General features: G+C 38.9%; 1 protein-coding gene across 1 annotated transcript in view; it reads right to left on the reverse strand.

Moving 5' to 3' along the window:
• The window catches only part of PLCH1 (phospholipase C eta 1), a 200,903-nt gene that overhangs the window by 71,453 nt on the left and 106,355 nt on the right, over positions 1 to 23,095 (reverse strand). Inside the window, exons 4-5 of the mRNA XM_055320875.1 lie at positions 10,913 to 11,059; positions 8,004 to 8,247 (exon numbers count right to left, since the gene is read on the reverse strand). Of these exons, the coding sequence (XP_055176850.1) occupies positions 8,004 to 8,247; positions 10,913 to 11,059 (391 nt within the window). The remainder of the gene's footprint in view (positions 1 to 8,003; positions 8,248 to 10,912; positions 11,060 to 23,095) is intronic.

Genomic DNA, 23,095 nt, shown 5'->3' on the forward strand with positions numbered 1-23,095 from the left:
TAAAACACAAAACAAAACAAAACAAAACAAAACAAAAAAACTGGTAGAGTAAAAACTGAATGACAAGTTATGGCCTAGAAATTTCTATCAAAAACTATAAAATGTAAAGCATTGAATGGTATTTTCTGTAGGGGTGGGCAAACTTTTTCTGGAAAAGGCTTCATAGTAAATACTTTAAGGTTTGTAAGCCATTAGGTCTCAGTTCCAACTATTCGATTCTACTCCTATGACACAAAAGTGGCTATGGGCAACACACATATTAATTAGCATGGTTATATTTCAATAAAGTTGTATTTATGGACATTGAAATTTGAATTTCATGTAATTTTCATAATTTCACAAAATTCCTCTTCTTTTGATTTTTTTCAACCATTGAAAACCAATTCCTAGTGTGGGAGCACATAGAAAAAGGGTAATGGAAAAAAGAAAAAGAAAAAGGGTAATGGGCCAGATATGCCTTACAGGCCACGGTGTGCAGGATTCATGATTTATAGGGAAGATGTAAACCTTTGGTTCACAACATCCATAAGGGACTGCCTAAAATCTTCTAGGGGTAATAATTTCCCTTGTAGGTTCAAGAGATAAGGTGGGAAATCATGGAGGAGAACGGACTGATAGAGAAAAAACGCTGAGGCTTACAGGCTGGGGCCACTGAGATTTCAGACTTTATCTGAGTAGGAAAGCAAAAACTGTCAGTCCTTACCTCTCTTTAGCAATAAAAAAAGTAGCCATAATTTATAAGTGCTTAATATGTATTTAATAACAGTGTTCTAAGTACTTTGTGTATATCAACTCATTTGATCTTCACACAGCTACATAAGGCACACACTATGATTAATATCATCACCAGGTGACAAAGACTCTGAGGAGAAAGAGTTTAAGTGACTTAAAGTTACACGGTACAGGCCAGAATTGGGGGCTGAATGCCAGGCAGTGCAATGCCAGTCTGAGTCTGTAAACACATTATATTGCTTGTAATAGATAGAAGTACTGCATCTAACTCCAAGGAGCATGGCCCTATTGCAGAAATAACTTGAATTACATTTTACACTGGATGGATTTTCTTTTCATACAGCCACTTAAGATTCATTACGCTCAGTATTAATTCACAGTGGAAAGTTTCAGGCCTGTCTGAAATGTAATAATAATGAACATCCCAAAGCTGTTCAACTAATGTAATTAATGTGTATGCTCAATCAAGGATGTTTTTCTGTTATTAAAATATTACCTAAAACCCTATCAAATTCTGAATAATCTGTATGGAGAATCATTCCCTGATTCAACATAACTTTCCTTATTTTTGACATCAGCTTCTTTATTATTATTTATTAATTTCCTCTTTCCTTTTCTCTCCTTAGTGACACAAGCATCAACTGTTTCTATATTTCTTATAAAATTGTTCCCTGTGCAGTTCTGGGGTTTACTTGCTTTCCAGATAGCATATTTTCAGAATATGAAATCCCTCAGCTGTCAACCTGGTTAATTCAAACATGAAAACTTTCTACTGCCAGTGAACATGGACAAACAAAATCAGGTTCAAAAAGCTATTGAGCTAGGTTGGTGTAAATTCAAATTAGAGTATTATAACTGTAGGATGTTAAATGTAATCCCCAAGGTAGCCATAAAGAAAACAGCTATAAAATATACATAAAAGGGCATGAGAAAGGAATTTAAAATTCCTCTAAAAAAAAAAATCAACTAAACAAAAAATGTAATGCAAGAAACAAGAGACATCAAAGCTATAATGCATATAGAAAGCAAATAGCACAATGACAGAAACCCCTTCTTATCAATAAACACTTTAAATATAAATGGATTAAACTCTCCAATCAAAAGACAGAGATTGGCAGAATGGATAAAAACACATGACCCAACTAGAAGAGATTCAATTAAGATCCAAAAACCCCAAACAGGTTGAGAGTGAAATGATGGAAAAAGATATTCCATGCAAATAAGCAAAAGAGAACAGAGGTGGCTCTCCGAATAGCAGATAAAATAAACTTTAAATAAAAAAAAAAGTTCTTAAAAGATAAATAAGGCCATATTATATTGATTAAAGGCTCAAAGATATAAGAATTATACCTCTGATGGGAAATGTATTCAGTTCTACATAATAGTTGGAGAATTCAATACCTCACTCAAAGTATGGATAGAACAACCAGATAGAAGATAAGGAAATAGAGAATGTAGACAACACAATAAACCAATTAGGTCCAACAGACATGAACAGAACATTCTAACCAACGACAACAGCATACACATTCTTCTCAAGTGCACGTGGAACATTTTCCAGATAGATCATATTTTAGGCCATAAATTAAGTCTCCAATTTTAAAACAGATATCTCATTCAAAGTATCTTCTTTTCCCACAACATGATGAAGTTAACAGCCAATAACCAGGAAAACTAGAAAATTCACAAATCTTAAAAATTAAACAACACACTTTTAAACAACCAATGAATCAAAAAAGAAACCATAAAGGAATTAGAAAACACTTAAAGACAAATGAAAATGAAACACAACAGACTAAAATTTATACAGTGAGAGCAGTGCTAATGGGGAAATTTCCAGCTAATACACCTGAAGCTAATGTAACATTGCATGTCAACCATACTGTCATTAAAAATACTTTTTTAAATAATAACTAAAAATAAAATTTAAGAAAGATCTCAAAATAGCCATCAACTTTACAACTTAAGGAACTAGAAAAAGACAAACTAAATCCAAAGCTAGCAGAAAAGGAAGAAAATTAGAAAGATTAAAAAGCAATGAAACAGAGATAGAAAAAGAAAAACAACAGGGAAAAATCAATGAAACCCAAAGTAGGTTCTTTGAAAAGATCAACAATATTAACAAACCTTTAGCTAGCTGGACTAACAAAAAAAAGTGAAAGGATTTAACTTACTAAGATCCGAAACAAAAGTGAGGACATCACTACCAATTTTACAGAAATAAAAAAGGATTATAGAAGAGTACTATAAACAATTGCATGCTAACAAACTGCATAATCTAAATGAAATGGACAAATCCTAGAAACACAAAACCTACAGAGACTAAATCACAAAGGAAACAAAATGTGAACAGATCTATAACCAGTAAGGAGCTTAAATCAGTAACCAAAAATCTCTTAACAAAGGAAACTCGATATTTAATACTTGAACTTGATAGCTCCGCTGAATTCTACCAAACATTAAAAGAACTAACACCAATCCTTCTCAAAAAATTGAAGAGGAAGGGACATCCCCTGACCCATTCTATGCGGCCAGCATTACTCTGATACCAAATCCAAAGATACCACAAGAAAAAAAATACAGACCAATAAACAGCATAAAAGTCCTCAACAAGATGCTCGCAAACAAAAATTCAGTAGTATATTAAAAGAATTATACACCGTGACCAAGTGGAATTTATTCCTGGAATATACAGATGGTTCAACATATGAGAATAGATCAATGCAATATACCACATCAACATAATGAAGGAAAAAAACCACATGATCATTTCAATTGATGCAGAAAGCATTTGAAAAAATTCAACAACTTTTCATGATAAAAACACACAAAGCAATAGGAATAAAAGAAAACTACCTCAACATAATAAAAGTCACATATGAAAAAAAAAACAGTAAATATCACATTCAACAGTGAAAGACTGAAAGGTTTTCCTCTATAATCAGGAACAAGGAAAGCAAGGATGCCAGCTTTCACCACTTTTATTCAACACAACTAAGTTTTAGAGCAACTAGGAAGGAAGGGAGGAGGGAATGAGGAAAAGTAGGATGGAAGGAAAGAAAGAAGGGAGGAAGGAAGGAAGGGAGGGAGGGAGGGAGGGAGGGAGGGAGGGAGGGAGGAAGAAAGGAAGGAAGGGCCGTTTAATTTAGAAATATAATTTTCTACATACAGATGATATGATCTTATATACAGAAAACCTTAAAGACTCCATAAAAAGCTGTTAGAATAAATGAATACAGCAAAGTCGTAGAACACAAAGTCAACACACAAAAACTAGCTGTATTTCTATATATGAACGATCTGAGAAGGAATTACAAAAACAATTCCATTTACAATTGAATCAAAGTAATAAAATACTTAGGAATAAAGGAAGTCAAAAAACTTGCACAATGAAAACTACAAAACGTTGTTGAAAGAAATTTAAAAAGACACAACTAAATGAAAACACATCCCACATTCATGGATTGGAAGACAATTTAGTTAAAATGTCAGTACGACCCAAAGCAATCTACAGATTCAATGCAATTTCTATCCAAATCCTAATGATGCTTTCTGCAGAAATAGAAAAATCCATCCTAAAATTCATATGGGATATCAAGGAACTCTAAATAGCCAAAACATCTTGAAAAGGAACAAAATTGGAAGACTCCCACTTCTTGATCTCAAAACTTATCTCGAAGCTACAGTAATCAAAAACAGTGTTGTATTAACGTGAAGACAAACATATAAATCATTAAAATAGCCCAGAAATAAACGCTCACATCTATGGTCAAATGATTTTTGACATGGCCGACAAGACGTTTATATGAAAAAAGGACAGTATTTTCCACTAACGGGCCTGAAAAACTTGGATATCGACATGTAAAAGAATGAAGTTGGATCATTAGCTAACACTCCCCACAAAAATCAACTCAAAATGGATCAAGGACCTAAATGGAAGACCTGAAACAATAAAACTCTTAACAGAAGACAGAATAAAATCTTCACAACATGGGATATGGCAAGGATTTCTTGGGTATTAACACCAAAGTACCAGTGAGAGGAGAAAAAACAGACAAATTGGACTTTATGAAAACTTAAAAATCTTGTGCATCAAGGACACTATCAATAAAGTAAAAAGACCAACAGGATGGAAGAAAGTATTTGCAAATCATGTATCTGATAAGGGATTAATATACAGAACTCTTAAAACTCAACAGAAAAACAGATCACCGGATTTAAAAATGAGGCAGGAGGGATAAGGGGGTGCATCAAATTGTTCACATCAGTCACCTTGAAGAAGAAGGTGCAAAAATTCATACACAGGGATAAAGACTATTGATCTTTTCTTTATGCAGCTCTGTATTCTCTGGCTTACCGCAATGAGCATGCATTTCTCATGTAACTGGAAAGATCTGATAAAGGGGTAAATTTTGCCGCCACTTAGAAAAAAACGACAATATGCCCGTTGCTCTTACTGGTCTACTTCAAGGCTTATGAGAGGCAGTTACATACATAGTTAAAGGCTCTGTGAACACTGTGAATTTGTCCTAGTTAACTGGGTGAGGATAGCAACTTCTAGAATGGACTGTCTTCCCCTACAGCCATGTTCCTTCCTTCTTCCTTGTTGGAGAACCTCGGTTGTGTTCAGGTATGCAAGAACCAGGTGCTCCAATGGAGCAGGAAGGTGAATCTTGATTGGCCTTAGGACAGCCATCCCCAAAGTATAACCCAAAGGGTCCCCATAACCATGAAGTCCCCGCCTTTTCCAACTATTTACCTGGGTGAGGATAAGTTTTCTTCATGCATTTCCACTAAAACAATATAACATACGGACTGAATGCAGAGGCAGACAGGAAAATACTTGGGTTCTATTCAGGTGGATGTTAAAAAGACTTGCAAAGGAGGAAAGCCACTCTACTGTTCCTCACTAATTTGTCTTGAAAAATAGTTCTCATAAAAATATGTTAACATGTGGGATGCCTGGGTGGCTCAGCGGTTGGGAATCTATCTGCCTTCAGCTCAGGGCGTGATCCCGGAGTCCTGGGATGGAGTCCCACATCTCGTTCCCTGCAGGGAGCCTGCTCCTCCCTCTGCCTGTGTCTCTGCCTCTCTCTGTGTCTCTCATGAATAAATAAATAAAACCTTAAAAAAATATATGTTAACATGTAATAGTTCATTATAATTTTAAATGAATTGACAAATATCATTTTTAATTTTCAGATTTAATTTCTAATATGACAGGATCAACAGCTGAAACCCACATAAACAACGAACTCTTTGGAGTCTTCAGTGTTTACGAGTGCAAGAGTCCCGAGCTCCAATTATGCTCATTATTTACCTTGTTGAAGACTGGCTTAGGAACGGGCCTGTAACAGCAATTCTGGCCAATGATGAGACTTAGTCTTTTGGGGGTAGGAGGGGAGGGGTGTCCTGGGAAGATTTACTTTGCTCTTAAAGAAAAGGGTTTGTGAGGGGCACCAGGATGGCTCAGTCTGTTAGGCATCTGCCAATGGGGCCGTGATCCCGGGAGTCCCAGGATCCGGCCTGTCCAGTGGGGAGTCCGCTTCTCCTTCTGCCCCTCACCCCACTTGGGCTTTCTCCCTCTCACTCTTTCTCATTCATAAATAAATAAATTAATAAATAAATAAATAAATAAATAAATAAGTAAATAAGTAAATAAATAAATAAATCTTTGAAAAAAAAATTTTTAAAAAGGTTTGTGAGAAGAAACTATGATCCCTCTGAGCAGGGCTGTTTGGAGCTGCCACCTGAAGCAGCCATACATCCGTCTGACCAAGGGGCAGCCCACTGAGGACCGCACCAACCACCTGTGCCTCGTCGAACCCCAGTCTCTGATGACATCACTGAGCCACTGCCTGACCAACCCTTGAACTGCCCCATCTCACATCTCCTGCTCATGAAAAATGAATATTCTTTTAGTTCCAGGCACTGTTGGTACAGTTCTGTGGCTTATACCAGAAAGCGATTTTATTCGGTATTTTTGTGGGGCTTTTTTTGTAAACCAAATGTTAAGGAGTGAAGGACTAAATTAACGGAATAAAGCACAGAAAGTTAGTTTCTATGTTTATGTTTTGTTCATTTATGAATCCCAGGTGCATCTATCCGCATGCTGTGAATATTGATGAAAAACATCACGGCTCATCAGCTCAGACATTCACACTGTCAAAATTCCTTTCATGGGCTGAATATTTCTGCTCTGCTCAAACAATACCCTGGGTGAGGAATTATAACTAGAGCAGCACAAATTTATCACTACGCTGGGGGGAGAAAAATCAGGGCACACATTCCAATGACAGCAAGGAAGTGGTACTATTTCTTCATACACAGGGACACGTGTATTTTAAGACCATTCAAAATTTGAAAAAGGGAACCAAAGCAGTCAACAGCTCCATTGCCCTCACTTTACAGATAAGGAAATTGAGGCCAGAAAGGCCATGGCAGCTGACCAGCTCAATACCAGCAGCAGAAGTGCCTTCAGACCAAGCATGTTGACTATCTTGTCAGTATTACAGGACCTCAAGAAAGGGCTTAATCAAGGAGACTCAGACGTGTCCCCAGAAGTGTTTTAAACAATTGAGAGAAGGTAAATGGTATGAAGTAGAAAATAACTTGTCCTTCTGTGTCAGTTTCCAAACTGTAAATTAAAGAGAGAGAAGAAGGAGGAAGGAGCTTAATATTCATATGTAATAAGAACTCAAAAAGTACTTGTTGGGACACCCCGGTGGCCCACGGGTTGAGCATCTGCCTTTGGTTCAGGGTGTGACCCCAGGGGTCCCGGGATCGAGTCCCACGTTGGCCTCCCCGCAGGGAGCCTGCTTCTCCCTCTGCCTGTGTCTCTGCCTCTCTCTCTCTCTCTCTCTGGGTCTCTCGTGAATAAATAAATAAAATCTTTAAAAAAAAAAAAAGTATTTGTTAAACTAAACTGACTTGATCACAAAGCAGGATTTTCTCTAATCCAAATAAACTCTTTCCCAGCTAGCTCATCCCTCCTAGGAAACCTTAGGCTGCACGCAGAGGCCTCTCAGATCGTGGTGCTAAATTCAGGCTCCTCACCAGAACCCTGCTCCTGCGTCCATGCAAGCTTGTCTCTCTACGTTGCGCGCATTCATCTACTTGGGGTCAGAGGGAGCAGAGGGCAGAAAGGTGCTGGGGGTAAAGAGGAAGACAGGAAAGCAGCTTTATGCCTCAAACTTGTAGGAGAGAATAAAACACGGTCTAATACACGCACACACACGCCGAGATCAAAGTTAACACTCCGGGGAGGATATTGGTCGTGGGTCCTCTGCCGCTTGGCAAGGGAGTCCTCATCACTGATGCCAGCCATCAGGTACTTGAGGCCTGTGATCCAGGTGCGGGCCTCCTCGGGGTTGGAGGTGATGAGATCCAGAGACTCCATGTGGTTGCCATGGTAGATGGTGAAGCAGCAGCTGGGATCGAAGTGCCCCTCAGCTTGTCTGTGGAATATCTCAGACTGCCGGCCCTCGGTCACTTTGTAAATGGAGTCAATAAGTACTGGGAGGAAAGTAAGGCACACAGTTACGTGGCGGGTGAAGGTATGCATAATGGATTAAGGGGGAAAAGAAAGAACAAAACCATCGTAAATTTTAAAAATAAGCATCAACAGGGACGCCTGGGTGGATCAGTCGGTTGAACGTCTGCCTCTGGGTTTCAGCTCAGGTCATGGTCTCATGGGTCATAAGGTCGAGCCCTGCATCAGGCTCTGCACTCCGCATGGAGTCTGCTTGATGATTCTCTCCCTCTGCTGCTCCCCATACTTGTTCTCTCTCTCTCTCTCTCAAATAAAAAAATCTTAAAAAAAAAATAATCATGAACAAATTCACTTTCTGTGAATTGCAGTATTATGTTCAATTGTGAAATACAAGCCCTGTTATTTCCTGCTAGGAACCTTGTCCACATACCACTTTACCTTCCTGGGCAGCCTGGACAATGCCTTTCCAGGCCCTGCATCAGGAGATGTTGAAATTTATGATACGGGGGCACCTGGGTGGCTGAGTTGGTTAAGCGCGTCCCTTTGGCTCGGATCATAATCCCAAGGTCTTAGAATCAAGCCCTTTGTCGGGCTTCCCGTTCAGAGTGGGGGGCCTGCTTCTCCCTCTGCCTCTCCCTCCAGCTTGTGCTCTCTCTCCCTCAAACAAATAAATAAAATCTTTTTTTAAAATTTTTATTTATTTATAATAGTCACACAGAGAGAGCGAGAGAGACAGAGACACAGGCAGAGGGAGAAGCAGGCTCCATGCACCAGGAGCCCGATGTGGGATTCGATTCCGGGTCTCCAGGATCATGCCCTGGGCCAAAGGCAGGCGCTAAACCGCTGCGCCACCCAGGGATCCCAAATAAAATCTTTAAAAATAAAATAAAAACAAAAAGCAAAAATAAAAAAAAGAAATTTATGGTAGGAAGATCGATATACACATCGGGATGAAAAGACTGGTAGAAAAGGAGACTATGAATACAATCAAATTTACAGTTTGCACATTTGCACAGGCGAAACACACAAAGTACCTAGGACCAACTCTAGAGTTATGCAGAAGATGAGAGTTCAAAATTGGAAGGAAAAAAAAAAACATGTGGTGATAACTGAGCAGCACTGATAAATGTGATCGGCATTTACAGAAAGAATGCTAGGATGGTAAAGGTGAAGCAGGGCTTAGAGAGGTACAGAGGAATAGGGTGGCATCCCAGGAGAGAAAGCATAAGATACGGAAACACGAGGTTCACTCCAGGGATGTTAAATAGACTATTTATGCTAGACTGGAAAGTGAGTGAGAGAGAGAGAGAGAGAGAGAGAGAGAGAGCTGGGAGATGAAGCTGGAAAGGTAGGGGGAGGCTAGATCACAGCCTAGTATAAGAGTCAGAGATAAGCACCATTTAGGTAAAGGAGCAGTACTGCAGCTTTGGATCAGTGAAGCACTAGCAGGGACGATTACTTTAGATTAAAATAGTACTTTTTTATTTGTTTGCTTGCTTGTTTTAAAGCATTGAACCAGAAGTGTTGCAAGTTTACTGACTGCCTCTATGTACCATCTTCTCCTCCTCTTCCTCCTCCTCCTCCTCCTCCTCCTCCTTAATAGCAAAGTCACAATTTTCTTCTGGTATCAACTCATTCCCTGCATGATTCACAAAGAAACGAGCCGAAGCCTACCCTAGAGCACTTCTGGTGAGTCTAGGCCATTGGGGTTGGCCCATTCCTATTTCTTATGACTGATTAAGGTATGAGACGATAACTCAGTTTTAACCAAGGAGACATGGGACTGTCTGCTTTGAGAGAAAATACTGGAAAGGGGTTCCTCTCTCCTAAAAAAGGAAGGATCATGTTGCTGTTGCCTTGACTACAGGGCCAACATACAAGGGACAGAGCCAAGAGCACTGAGGAAAACCGAACTAGAGAATGTCCCACGCCTGGACCTGCCGAGCTCTGAGTTTCCTGTTGAGTGAGATGTTATATCCATTTATCATGAAGTCTAGGTTAGTCAAAGTCTTCTGCTACTTGAAGAGGAAAGCGTCTTAATCGACAAAAGCAGAAGAAACTAGCAAAATGGATATCGGTTAGGAGATATCTCAACAGGCCAGAAAGGTGAAAAGACTGTAGACCAGGGCGGTGCCTTTGAAACAGGAAGGAAGGAGATGAGAGAGCCATTACATGGGACCTGACACCGACTTGGTGACTGTACAAAGTGTGGGACAGAGACTTTAAGTAGGGCTGAGATCAAGGCTCCTTTGCTTGATATTATCAAAAGTCAACTCATTAATCAGTTAACCGTGCTCAGAATATGGCCATACACTTTTAAGTCCATTGGATTTATGATACCCTTCACCTTTTCTTGAAAAATAAAATAAAATAAAAGGTCTCACATTATAAAACCTCATATCCCAACAACAACAACAACAAAAAAAAAAAAAAAAAAAGATGCCTCCAATACAGGGGAAATATTAACATTCACAGCATTCATGGACAAGAAAACTTTTATGGACTGAAATTCCCAAAGAATTAAAAACGCAAAAATGGTCCTTACTTATTCAGTCTGTCCACATTCTTTAGCAACAGACGGCAAAACTTACAAAAATACCATAGACCTGAAGCTTCCACAGAGCCCAGCAAATATAACTCATGTGTTACTATATCAAGTCAAGCAAAGAATTCAAAGGCTGGTCTTACTTTTTGCCTTCTCGCTCTTCCTAGAGGGTCTCCATCGAAGGCGGGTCCGATGCTCATCCAGGTAAAAGAGCCGGACTAGCCCTTTGGTTCCACGTTTCAGTTTGATCATCTGAGTCCCAGACTGCATCACACTCATGCATCTTTCAACTGCAAAAGAGATGAGAGGATTTTCAGCTCGTAGTGCACATGCAGACTGGCATTCAGAAAATTTACTATCAAATAAAACCTCGGATTCACTCCCCAAAGATTCCAAGGACCAGAAGACAAAGTTGGTAAAGGTAATCTGGAAAGAGTACTGGGGAATTGATTTTCCAGTCTTAGGTTAGTAAAAAGCCTTCCTGATTGAAATAAAATTGTACTTCCAGATAAACAGTGCATTAATGCTACACAAGGCCATCTTCTGTCCTAACTGGCAACATATTTTTTGGAATGAGGCTAATCATTTGATGCTTGGATGTATGTCCATAAAGCATTTCTCAGACTTCATGGTAAATCTTTTGAGTTTCTATATAGTCAGCTCTAAAAACATGTCAATCCTTTAAAATGCAATCAACTAAAACAAGATTGACAAAATGTTAATATTTTTTTAAATTGAATAAACGATTACTGATGCGTTCGTCTTATTATATTTTTGTGTACATTTGAAAACAGAATATGAAAACATTTAAATAAATAAATAAATATGAAAATAAATACCATTTTTAAAATGTGATCAGAAAAATAAACACATATTCACAATTCAATATAAAACATTTGCTGATTAATGAAGTAAACTGCTAAGATTTTCCACCTAGAAGAATAACTTAGTGATTGAATTCAGGCACTATCCAAATCTCTCATTGTTCAAGTTGAAACTATCATTTAAATTCTCTCTGCTTTGAGAGGAACCTTGTTAGAAGTGAGCATCAGTGGTTGAGCGGCTGCCTTCGGCTCAGGTCATGATCCCAGGTTCCTGGGATCGAGTCCTGCATCAGGCTCCTGCAGGGAGCCTGCTTCTCCCTCTGCCTGTGTCTCTGCCTCTCTCTCTCTCTGTCTCTCTCATGAATAAATAAATAAAATCTTTTAAGAAAAAAAAAAAGAAGTGGGCATCTGTCAGTGTTGCCTGTTTCCCCTTCTTAGTAACTGGAAATACCCCTTTCCCATTTCTTGTGTTTTTGGTGGCCTATCAATCACCCCAAATAAGAAATGCACACCTGACTAACTTAGGCTAAGAACAAATGTAACTCCCCCCTCCAAAGAACACAAATCCTAAGCTGTGCATCAAAAGGGAACAGAACTGAGCCATTACGATGGCCAAGACTTAAGAGATGCTCCTGCCCGGCCTCCCAAAGATGCCAGAGTTGTTACAGTTAGCCTTAAGGCTGACATTTTCCGCTTGATTCTGCCAGTTATTCAATACTCTTTCAACTACTTTCTTATTACGTTAGCCAGAGATAGCTTCTATCTCGCCAACTAATGCACAGGTACATATATAACCACTAGAGCACTGGAAACATCTGGCTCTGAGCACCTATCTTAGCAAGCTGTTAGAAACAAATAAAAGAAACACAGAAAATAAACTTCAACAACATGAGACTTCAGCTTTTTTTGACCAAGTATTTTGCCTTTATCAGGAGAGATAACGTGCCCTTAAACTTAACATTGTACGTACAGAGCCCTCACTAAAAGTCACTTCACCATAACCAACTTTCACTCTTCCCGGTATGAAGAGCTTTTTCTTCTCCAAAGAAATCGGAGGAGCTGCATAAAATTAAGCATGGTTTTAGGATCTGATACTATAAGGAAAGTGAAATCATAGGTTGCTCTTTCTCATTTTGTATGACACATCAAATAACCAAAAATAATTTTAAAGACTGTGCTTAAGAAAATAAACACACAAAACTTAAAATATTGCCTTTGATGCACAGAGAAAAATTTGAGATTCGGTTTCACACTCATTAGTAGTCACCCACCCTGAGTTCGTTTGGGTAACAAAAGCCCCAGATTTGAATTCTTGGCAACCACATTGACCATCTCATACCACTAATTAGAGGGAGAACAGAGTGTCAGTGTATGGGAGATAAAACCAAGTCAAACCCAACAAAGCCAAAACTCCTAGGAAAACCTGAGAACTTGACCAACCACTGATAATAGCAAGTCACACTGGGGCTTCTAGCTGGCTCAGTTGGTAGAGCATCTGACTCTTGATCTCAGGGTTATAAGTTCAAGCCCCATGATGGGTGTAGCAATTACTTAAAAATAAAAATCTTTTATGGGCAGCCCGGATGGCTCAGTGGTTTAGCACCACCTTCAGCCCACGACATGATCCTGGGGTTCCAGGATCAAGTCCCACTTCGGGCTCCCTGCATGGAGCCTGCTTCTCCCTCTGCCTCTATCTCTGCCCCCCCCCCTTTCTGTGTGTGTGTGTGTGTCTCATGAATAAACAAATAAAATCTTTTTTAAAAAACTAAAATTAAAAATAAAAAAATAAATTTAAAAAATCTTTTTAAAAAACAATAATTAAAAATATAAAATAGTAGGTCACATCAATAAACAGATGTTCACAGAGCAACTCCTTGCTCCGGGCGCAGGGCTATGTAACGAGGTAAAGCAGAGAACAGGAGACTTTGTCTTTGACTTAAAGAGGTTAAACCTTAAGGGAATAAAACATCTAAAAAGAGAATGTATTAATGGTAGTTTAGACCTGTGGTCAAGAACAGTGTGAATCTAGAAGCCTGGGATAGAATCCCAGATCTGCCACTTAACTAGCTATATGGCTTTGGACAAGTTACCTAATCCCTGTGTGTCTCCATTTCTTTACCTATAAAGTAAGAATAATAATCTTGAAATGTTGTTGAGGATTGAGGAGTCAGCTCTTGTAAAGTACTGAAGACACTGCCTGGCATATATCATAAGCACTAGAAATGGTAGCTAGCTACTATTATGGTTTTATTGTTGAAAACTTTAAAAATAAATGCCAAGTCTACTGTGAAGACAAAAATACTAGGGGATTCCACAGAGAAAGGAGAATACAGTGGGCTAGAGGTATGCTCAGAGGATAGGGAGGGATGGGTCCCCAACTTTGGAAGAGTGTCTCTCAAGGAAGTCGACAGGACATGTGATTCCATGGCCTGGACAAAACTAGGCGTAGGAAGCCGGGGGTAAAATAAGATCTTAATCGACTAGCAAGAGAGATTCACTAGACATTTCTGAGCAAAGGATTGGTGGAATTAAAAAAACAAACAAACATAATTCAGGAAGATGTTTCTTTGGGAAGAGAGAATAAAATAAATTATTTAAGCCAGAGTGGAAAATTGAATTGACTATACTATCAAAGATCTAACAGCAAGCACTGCCTATACATCTGACATAGTGTCCTCTGCTTGTTCACACTTGCTCCTTCTCTTTCCTTTTCACAGAACCCCCCACTTTTTTTTAACCTAAAATGCAGCTGCTATGGCCATAACATCTCACTACTTTAACAGGGAAAGCACAATGATATAAAAGTGTAATCAGTCATTTGAGCTAATAAGTACCATCTACTATTTAGCAAAAGCATCATTCAGAGAAACCCAAATATTTTAGAAAGTAGGACTTAATCCCTCACTGAGGAAAGGCATATATATAATATATTAATATTCAGGGATGCCTGGGTGGCTCAGTGGTTGGGCGTCTGCCTTTGGCTCAGGTCGTGATCCCGGGGTCCTGGGATCGAGTCCCACATCGGTCTCCATGCAGGGAATCTGCTTCTCCCTCTGCCTGTGTCTCTGCCTCCCTCTCTGTGCCTCTCATGAATAAATAAATAAAATCTTTCAAATAAAATTTTTAAAAATAATAAAAATATATAAATATTCACTAGCTTCACATTTATCCCACCAGATCAGCCATGGGCTGACTCCAGCTTCATCCACTGCAGTAAACAAGCATATATGATTGAAATGTATTTGCAGAGCTAAGATCTGAAACACTGCGCTACTTAACTTGTTGATGTCGCTCCTGCACGCTTCTTATCACATGGAAAAGCCATTTAGCTAGAGTCAAAATGAAAAAATCAAGTCCAGGGGAGTCTTGGGAGTGAGTCACCTAAAGTATTTCTCCCTCCCTCAGACCTCACTGTGGACAAGCCATTGAGATGTAAGGCTAACCAGAGAAAGAACATCCTCAGTCATTCTTTGTAACTCATCCAATGTTGGAGGCAAAAATATTCTTCCAATGTCATCTAGATACGCAAAGTGTTAGTTTAAGCCAATTTTCTTTATGTTCTGCCTTCGGTAGAGACAGATGACCGTAGTTGCCACCCACATAGAAGTCATTCTTCAGCCATGCTAGATCAGTAGATTCCATAAAATAGCCTGAGAAACAAGGGAACAAAGGAAGACTTCCAGTGGCAGGTACACAAGGAAGAGTAGGTCCAGGGGCTGAGAATGATAAAACCTCATCACACATATTCCCGGTGCTGGAAGGGGTCTGGGAAAGTCTGCAAATGCAGGTCACAAATTCAGCTAGCTACCACCATCCCTATGATTCCACATTCTGTCTATGGCAGCCTTAATATTTTTTTTAGAAAAGAAACTTATTTTGATATAATACAGCCATATTCAGGGATATTAAAAGAGAAATACCCATAACACACATAGTGTTTTCATCTATTATACTCCAGACCTTGATATGTACCCAAATTTGACATACTGGTTGCAATTAAGATATTTAGGTGATTTGGCGCGCTGCTTTTTTTTTTTTCATTTGTATAATAAACAGTTTTCCATGTTTCAACACAGTCTTAATAATTATCATTTTAAAATGGCTGCCTAAGAGAACAGCATAAATATTTAAAGAGCAGAACCGATGAGCAGAAGACTGTATTTCTAACTTTATTACATAATTAGAGTTTTAAAACTCCGCAACGGAGTTTTATCTGTAAAATGAAAAGGCAAAGCAAACCGGTCTACAAGGTCCTTTAGAATTCAATTCTTTAAAAGTATTAAATCAATTTCTGCCATAGTCAGTTTACAATAAATAAATGTCCTTAAGGGTTATTAGTTCACTAAAACCCTCAAGCATAAAATGTTGGAAAAAAAGTATTTCTGATTTGAAGTATAAGATAGTATATACCATTGGAGGAGAGATTCCCAACGTTTCCCCTAAGTATATATGACATCTAAGAGGGTTTAACTCTTTAAGCCATGCTTGAATTAGAGGTCATCACGTTCTGGTAGGAACGTCGAACACACCACCTGATGCTAATTTTTTAACAGCTTTATTGAGGTATGATTTATATATACATTAAAATACATCTATTTTAAGTGTACAATTTAATGACTTTAGTATATCTACAGAGTTGTGAGCTGATCCTATTTTAGAACATCTCCGTCACCCCAAGAAGAAACCTCATGCCCATTTGCTGTCATTCCCCATTTCACACACAGCCCTAGACAACCATTAAACCTATTGCCTCTGTAGATGGGTCTTCTCTAGATAATTCACATAAATGAAAATTCTTAATCTCCAGTCTTATGTATGTGGCTTCTTTCACTCAGGATATTTTTGAGGTTCCTATGATGATTACATTCTTTTTTCTTTTTTTTTTTTTTGTCTTCTCTTCCCCCTCTCTCACATCACATTAAACTCTTCCTCTGCCATTTTAGGGTAAAAATGACCCCGAATAGGAAACTGTTTGAACAAAATAACATATACATTTGTTGAAGGATTTCTTTTGCTTCAGTGCCCATGGTTCTTGGTTATACTGCTTCAAAAACTGAAGAGGCACACCAGGCGAAGAGTGGTGGGCAGCAAAGCAAAATTTATTGAGCGACAGTGAAGTTTACAGAGCCATAGTCCAAAGCTCCTGAAAAGGAAGGGATCCGAGAGGGTTGCTAATGGAGTTTCTATGTGTAGGGATTTTTATGGGCTTATTGGTGGGCTGTTTTAATCTGATTAACCCTCCATGAGCCTGTCACCCAATCAGGTTTTTGTCATCTACCTATCACACGGGAAAGGGTGGAGGGTTCCTTCCAGGGTGGTGGAAAACCCTTTTAAGGGTGATTGCCTCTTAGGGTGCGGGCCCCTTGTCCCTGCCCGCCTGTCTTCCGACAATCCTGCATTACATATACACAGTGGACTACTATATAAAACTGTAGAAGATGATAAAAAAGACCCTTATAAACTGATAAGGACTAATTTCTCAAAGACAGTAGTAAGTGAAAAAGGCAAATTATAAAGCTTTTATATATATATATATATATATATGTATATATATATATATATATCTAGATAGATAGATAGATAGATAGACAGATATGTTATGCTTCTTTTGTGTAACAAAAGCTTGGGTATTTTTTTAAAGATACAAATATTCACTTTTTAAAAAGAAACACAAGATGGATAATCCAGACAACAATGAAGCTGGTTACTCACAAGGGTGGGAGATAATCGAGTGGAAGGGATAAGGGAGTGATCTCTCTTAGTGGTACATGTTCCAAATTAAAATTAAGTCAATAAGAATGAGAAGGAGGGGAAACAACATAGAAAGCAAGCCGAAACATCCTCGCACACGTATTCGTGTCTATGTTTTGCATGTTTGTGTACCCATGCATGTGTCTACACACGCACGCACACACAAACACCGGCATATATTTCCTAGCTCTGTTCTTTAAAAGGCCAAGGGGCAACATCACCTCCAGCAGTAACGAGCCAAAGTGGGGCCTCACTCATTCTCGGCTCCGAATGTCACATCAAGACCCGTTCTCATATACGGGGCCACAGGCAGGCCTGCGCTAAGGCCACACAAGAATGTCGCTGGCGCTCTTTTGTAAACACATCTGTTCTGGGACAGTGGTCACCAAACTGTGCGTGACCAGCCCAAAAAAGTCCAGGTCCTCTGCCAGAGAGTCTTTCAGCAAAAGGTACATGAAAAATGTGAACTGATTTCTTGCCAGCTTCCACAGATTAGAGTGAATCTGAGTGACGGAAAGGGATTAGCTTCTGAAAACAATTCCTTGTCTATGTGGAAAAAAGTGCCAAATAATGCAGATAATGTGTCTCTCAAAGGAAGGAAAAGGAGATTTCCTAGAATCATCAGAGCGGAAGAAAAGGGTACGTTTCATTCTCCGCACAGGCCCAAACCTATTTTGGGGCCCATTACACTGTAAGCACTGAAGCAGCTCGCGGATAGGCCCTGCAGCGGGACGACACGGGCCACAGGCCCAGGAGCAGGAGGAGAGGGGACACCAAGGGTTCTGGCGCGGCCTCTGTCACCAACAGGCTGCGTACACCTCAGAAGGTCACAGGATAGCTCTGAATATCCCACTGCCCTCCACCTAAAAATGCATTTTTCTCTAAATTCTGCAAAGTGTACAAAAGGGCTGATCTAGCTCTCCTAGGTATTATTTTGACTTTCAAGAAGAGAAAATTCTAGTACATCCAAAAGCCTCTCAGAATAAATTTAAAGGGAGAAAAAAAAACTGATTAACATCTGGATATCTTACTAGAGACATGAATTTTTAAAATGATCTTTATATAAAATATAACTGCTCTTCACAGAGAATGGCTTCCCTTGAAAAGCTCTTCCTTGCCAGCAGTTGAGCCTTGAAGTCAAATCATACCAGCTTATGAATAAATGTGCTTACAAACAACCACGAGAGGCTCCACACTTACCAAGTCATGATTCTCCCCCGCGAAGAGCAAACAATGGGGGAGTTCATTGATTTTTTTTTTCCAATGCTTAAATCACTCTTGTGGGGAAGATAAGATTATTTGAAAGGTTTTCAGAAACTAATTGGTCAGCAGTGACATTGCGGAACTTGTTTGCAAACCTTATATGCACGTAGTCAATATGCCTGCAAAGGTGATAAACACACATGGGGGATTCAGATCAAAGCAAGGGTGAAAGGGATTTATCAGTAATTTTTAAATGTCAGAACCTTTTTCTTCTATTTTGTTAAAGCCTTCCGCGTAACACTTTCCTTTTTAATGAGATCTATTTTGTATTCAACAATGGTTTCTGCTCCGTAATCATTAGCCCAGGGAAACAAATGAAATTCAAGACAGAATTCATGACAATATGACTCTGTTGGTTTTATTTCATGTTACCCCAGGAGGGAGGGGGATACAAATTAATTTTAAGATTCTAAATTCAGTTCCATCTAATATGGGTTTTTTGTTTTTTTAAGATTTTATTTATTCATGAGAGACAGAGAGAGACAGAGAGAGAGAGGCAGAGACACAGGCAGAGGGAGAAGCAGGCTCCATGCCAGGAGCCCGGTGTGGGACTCAATCCTGGGACCCCCAGGTCATGCCCTGGGCCAAAGGCGGGCTTCCCACCACCCGGGCTTCCCACTTCCATCTAATATGTAAAGAGTTTTCTGCCTTAACATAAGTTATGGCGGTGTCGTCACCACTTCCAAATGGTTATGAAATATATGCATATAAAAGAGTAGAGATTTTGTTCCATAATTTTTCAGTGATATGACATTGTGTTGGATATTTGGAAGCAAAATTCCCAAGCCACAGTAAATCCTGGTCATTACTTACAGGGACTATTGCTGTCTAACAAGGCTTTCCCGTGGTTCTCCACCCTGGCCGTACATCAAAGTCACTGAGAATTTTCCTAGAAGTGTTGAGCACAAAGCCCTACCCCATACCAGTTAGGTCACCGTCTCTCAGAACGGGGCTGAACATCTAGGGTTTTTTTCTTAAGTTTGTTTATCTTCCCAGGGGCTCTACTGGGAATCCAGAGTTAAGACGACTGACATATTATCTCAATTATTCCTCTAAATATCCCTGTGAAGTAGAGTTAATTATTTTTTAAGATTTTATTTATTTTATTTATTCATGAGAGACATAGAGAGAGAGAATGGGAATCTGCATTTTAAAAGCTCTTCCCAGGGATCCCTGGGTGGCGCAGCGGTTTGGCGCCTGCCTTTGGCCCAGGGCGCGATCCTGGAGACCCGGGATCGAATCCCACGTCGGGCTCCCAGTGCATGGAGCCTGCTTCTCCCTCTGCCTGTGTCTCTGCCTCTCTCTCTCTCTCTCTCTCTCTCTTTCTCTCTGACAATCATAAATAAATAAATAAATAAATAAATAATTTAAAAAAAAAATAAAAGCTCTTCCCAGGAATTCTGAGGCCCATTTAAGTTTGGAGACCACAGCTCTGGGCACCGTCACTGCTTTGCTTTGCATGTGATCAACAGGACCCAGTTTTCCAGGCACAGCGCTGGGCCTTAACTGAGTCACCTAAATAAAGAAGCAAACACTTGCTGTTCAGTGACCTGTTAGGGCATCAGCACAAAGTTTCTCCCCCTACTGATAAAATATGAAATCTCCCAATTAAAGCAAGGTTAAAAAGATATGAAATTCTGATATTCAAATAATCATTCATAATTGTTTTCTCTATAACCTCTTGCGTCCTTGGTGGCTGCTCAATACGTCACCATCTCAGGCCTATTATCACTCGTAGATAGCTGCTGAATAGGACAGAGGTGTTTTCTTAGTTCTGAGCCTTAGGGACCAATCAGCGTTTGATCTGACCTCACCCACACCCCATCCAAAACTTGAAAAACCATCTCTACACAGAGGCTACACATAATAACCCAGAGAAACTATTTGCTGAGATGGTTAATGTCTCATTCATTTCTTAAAGTCGCTGTACACACCTTCCGCCGACCTCTCACATTTAATTGCATTTTAAGAGAGTGTCTATTCTGTACGCCAACAAATTCATACACCCCCTAGTAGCCCTAGTAGTCCCCAGTTCTTACACTCAAGCCCCTATTACCTTCAGTAACTATGGTTTAATGGAGTCAATTCTTTTTTCTTCTTCTTCTTTTTCTCTTTTTCTTTTTTTTTTTTTTTTTGGTCAAAAACAGAAGAAACAAAAAAGACAAGACTAAAAAAGCTTAACTGATTTCATGTAACCTGTCCTGATTTGGTCCATTGAGGTCCTACTTTAAGGCTCTCCATCAAAGAGTCAAATAACAGAAAATGGAACAAGAGATCACATTTCTCTGGAAAACAGTGCCCCTCACACTCTGGGCCTTTGGGGCTCTCAGGACAATGGCCTCTCAGGAGGTTTCAGAGACCACCTGCTGAGCTAAAGTGAGCCTGGTGCCTTCTGGCCACCGCCTGTTGGAAATCAAGTTATATGGCATTTAAAGCAGGCAACTTATTTCTGGGGCAGGTGTTTCTGTAGGGGGAAAAAAATCCATGCTAAAAATCACAAAAATAGATCTCTGTGTGGGAAAGAAAATGCCTGGGAAAATCCTCTCAGGTTTATTTTATTACAAAAGTCATTTGTCCTCACCCAAACCCTGGTCCTAATACCATAAGCTTCATTTTTTAAAAAAAATTTAATACCACATAAACATCACTGAGTAACTGAGCATTCACAGCCTATTAGCAGGAATTTTGATTGGAGTTGCTATCCGAAATCACTGCACTATAGATCTTAAATCACTTTTTTAAATAGAAAAATCTAAAAATGGGAGAAAATGAAAAAAATAAAGAATTGAAAGCATCTTTGAAACTAAGTTGGCATATATAATCAGAGCAGATGTGCTATAAAGTTTTCTAAATAGTCAATCCCAGAAAAAAGGCCAGCATTAAAACCATAACTATCTGGATACAAGAATTCTTGAGTCTCTCTCCATTCAGAAGTAATTGCACACACTGACACACGCACATGTATGTGCACGGAAGCATTCACGTACTTCTTTAGCAGTGCAAGGCTGACTACACCGAGCAAAAGTAAAGAGTTGGAAAGGGGCAAAATTGCCCTATGATTGGTGGAGTAGTTCAAGTAAATTTTGGGAAGCATATAAGAATTGACAAGGATCAGAAAAAATGTCACAGAGGACAGAGGGAATGGTAGGGATGGGTCAAGAGAGTGAGAAGAATGAAGCAGGACAGTGGCAGTGACAAGAAGAAGTAACTGGAAACATCAATTCTGATGGTGAAAGAGAGAGATAACAAGAAAGAAACAGAAGATAAGAAAGAGCTGTAGTCCAGGAGAAAAATAAGAGGTGGACACAGGAATAATGATGACCACCCAGTAGCCACCTTAATGTCAGAAGTATAGGTTGCTGAGAGAATGATACATGACATTGGTAGGTCAACGAAATCAGAACATATATGTCAGCCTTTACAGACTCTACAGTTTTTAACATACAAGCAATGCCATATAACGAAGTCTGTCCTCCTAGAACCTTTTCCAGAGTAAGGATTCCACACTTGCTATAATGTACGCAAAGGACCGAAGTCATAATGGAAAAGGATGAAAAATTTAACAACATGCAAAATTATGGAAATCATAAACAAAATTCAAAGAGCAACAGGCTAGAAGAAAATATTTGCAAAGACACATAATGGATAAATGACCACTATCTATGATATAATGGGTTTCTACAAGTCAATAAGACAAAAAATAACCCAGTTAAAAATAGGCCAAAAAAAAGTATAAAAAGACAATTCACAGAAGAAATGACCAATACAAATACAGAAAAAAGATGCGTATGGTTGCTCATGATTAAAAGAGTCAAGGCAAAATAATATCCTGTCTAAATAAGCACCAATTTTAATGTTATTAATGTCATTGTGGATGAAGCTGTGGGGCTGACAAGAAGATTATAAATTGGGTGACAGTATTTGAACCAGCTTGGCAATATTATTCAAATCTAAAAGAAATATGCATTTTGACCTTGCAATCCTAATACCAGGGACCTTACAGTCCTAATACCAGGGATTTGTCCTGTACAAATACTGGCAGAATGAAGCAAAGAGAGAAACAATATATGGCTAATTACTGCCACCTTGTTTGTAATTGTTTTAAAACAAACTAGAAAAAAAAATAATAAATAATAAAAATAATTAAAAAAAACTAGAAATAAGCTAAATGTCCATGAGGTTAACTATAAAATAGTAAAGAAATTATATAGTAATTAGTAAAGAAATAGTAAAAACATATATATATAATTATTTAATCATAAAATTAAATATCATGGTATCATTAAAAAAAATCATAGATCTAAATTTGCCAAAATGGAGAGCTGCCCAAGACATTTTATTAAGCCGGGGGGGGGGGGAACTACAAATCTTTATGACATAATGATTCTATCTGAACATATACAGTCTTTGAAAATTTCTGGAATTTGTGAAGAATATAGCACTTGAAGAGGCAGAGACAAGGATACTTACCTTCCACCTTAAAGCCTT

The sequence above is a fragment of the Nyctereutes procyonoides genome, unplaced genomic scaffold (assembly GCF_905146905.1).
Source record: "Nyctereutes procyonoides isolate TBG_1078 unplaced genomic scaffold, NYPRO_anot_genome, whole genome shotgun sequence".
NCBI classification, from domain to species: Eukaryota; Metazoa; Chordata; class Mammalia; order Carnivora; family Canidae; genus Nyctereutes; species Nyctereutes procyonoides.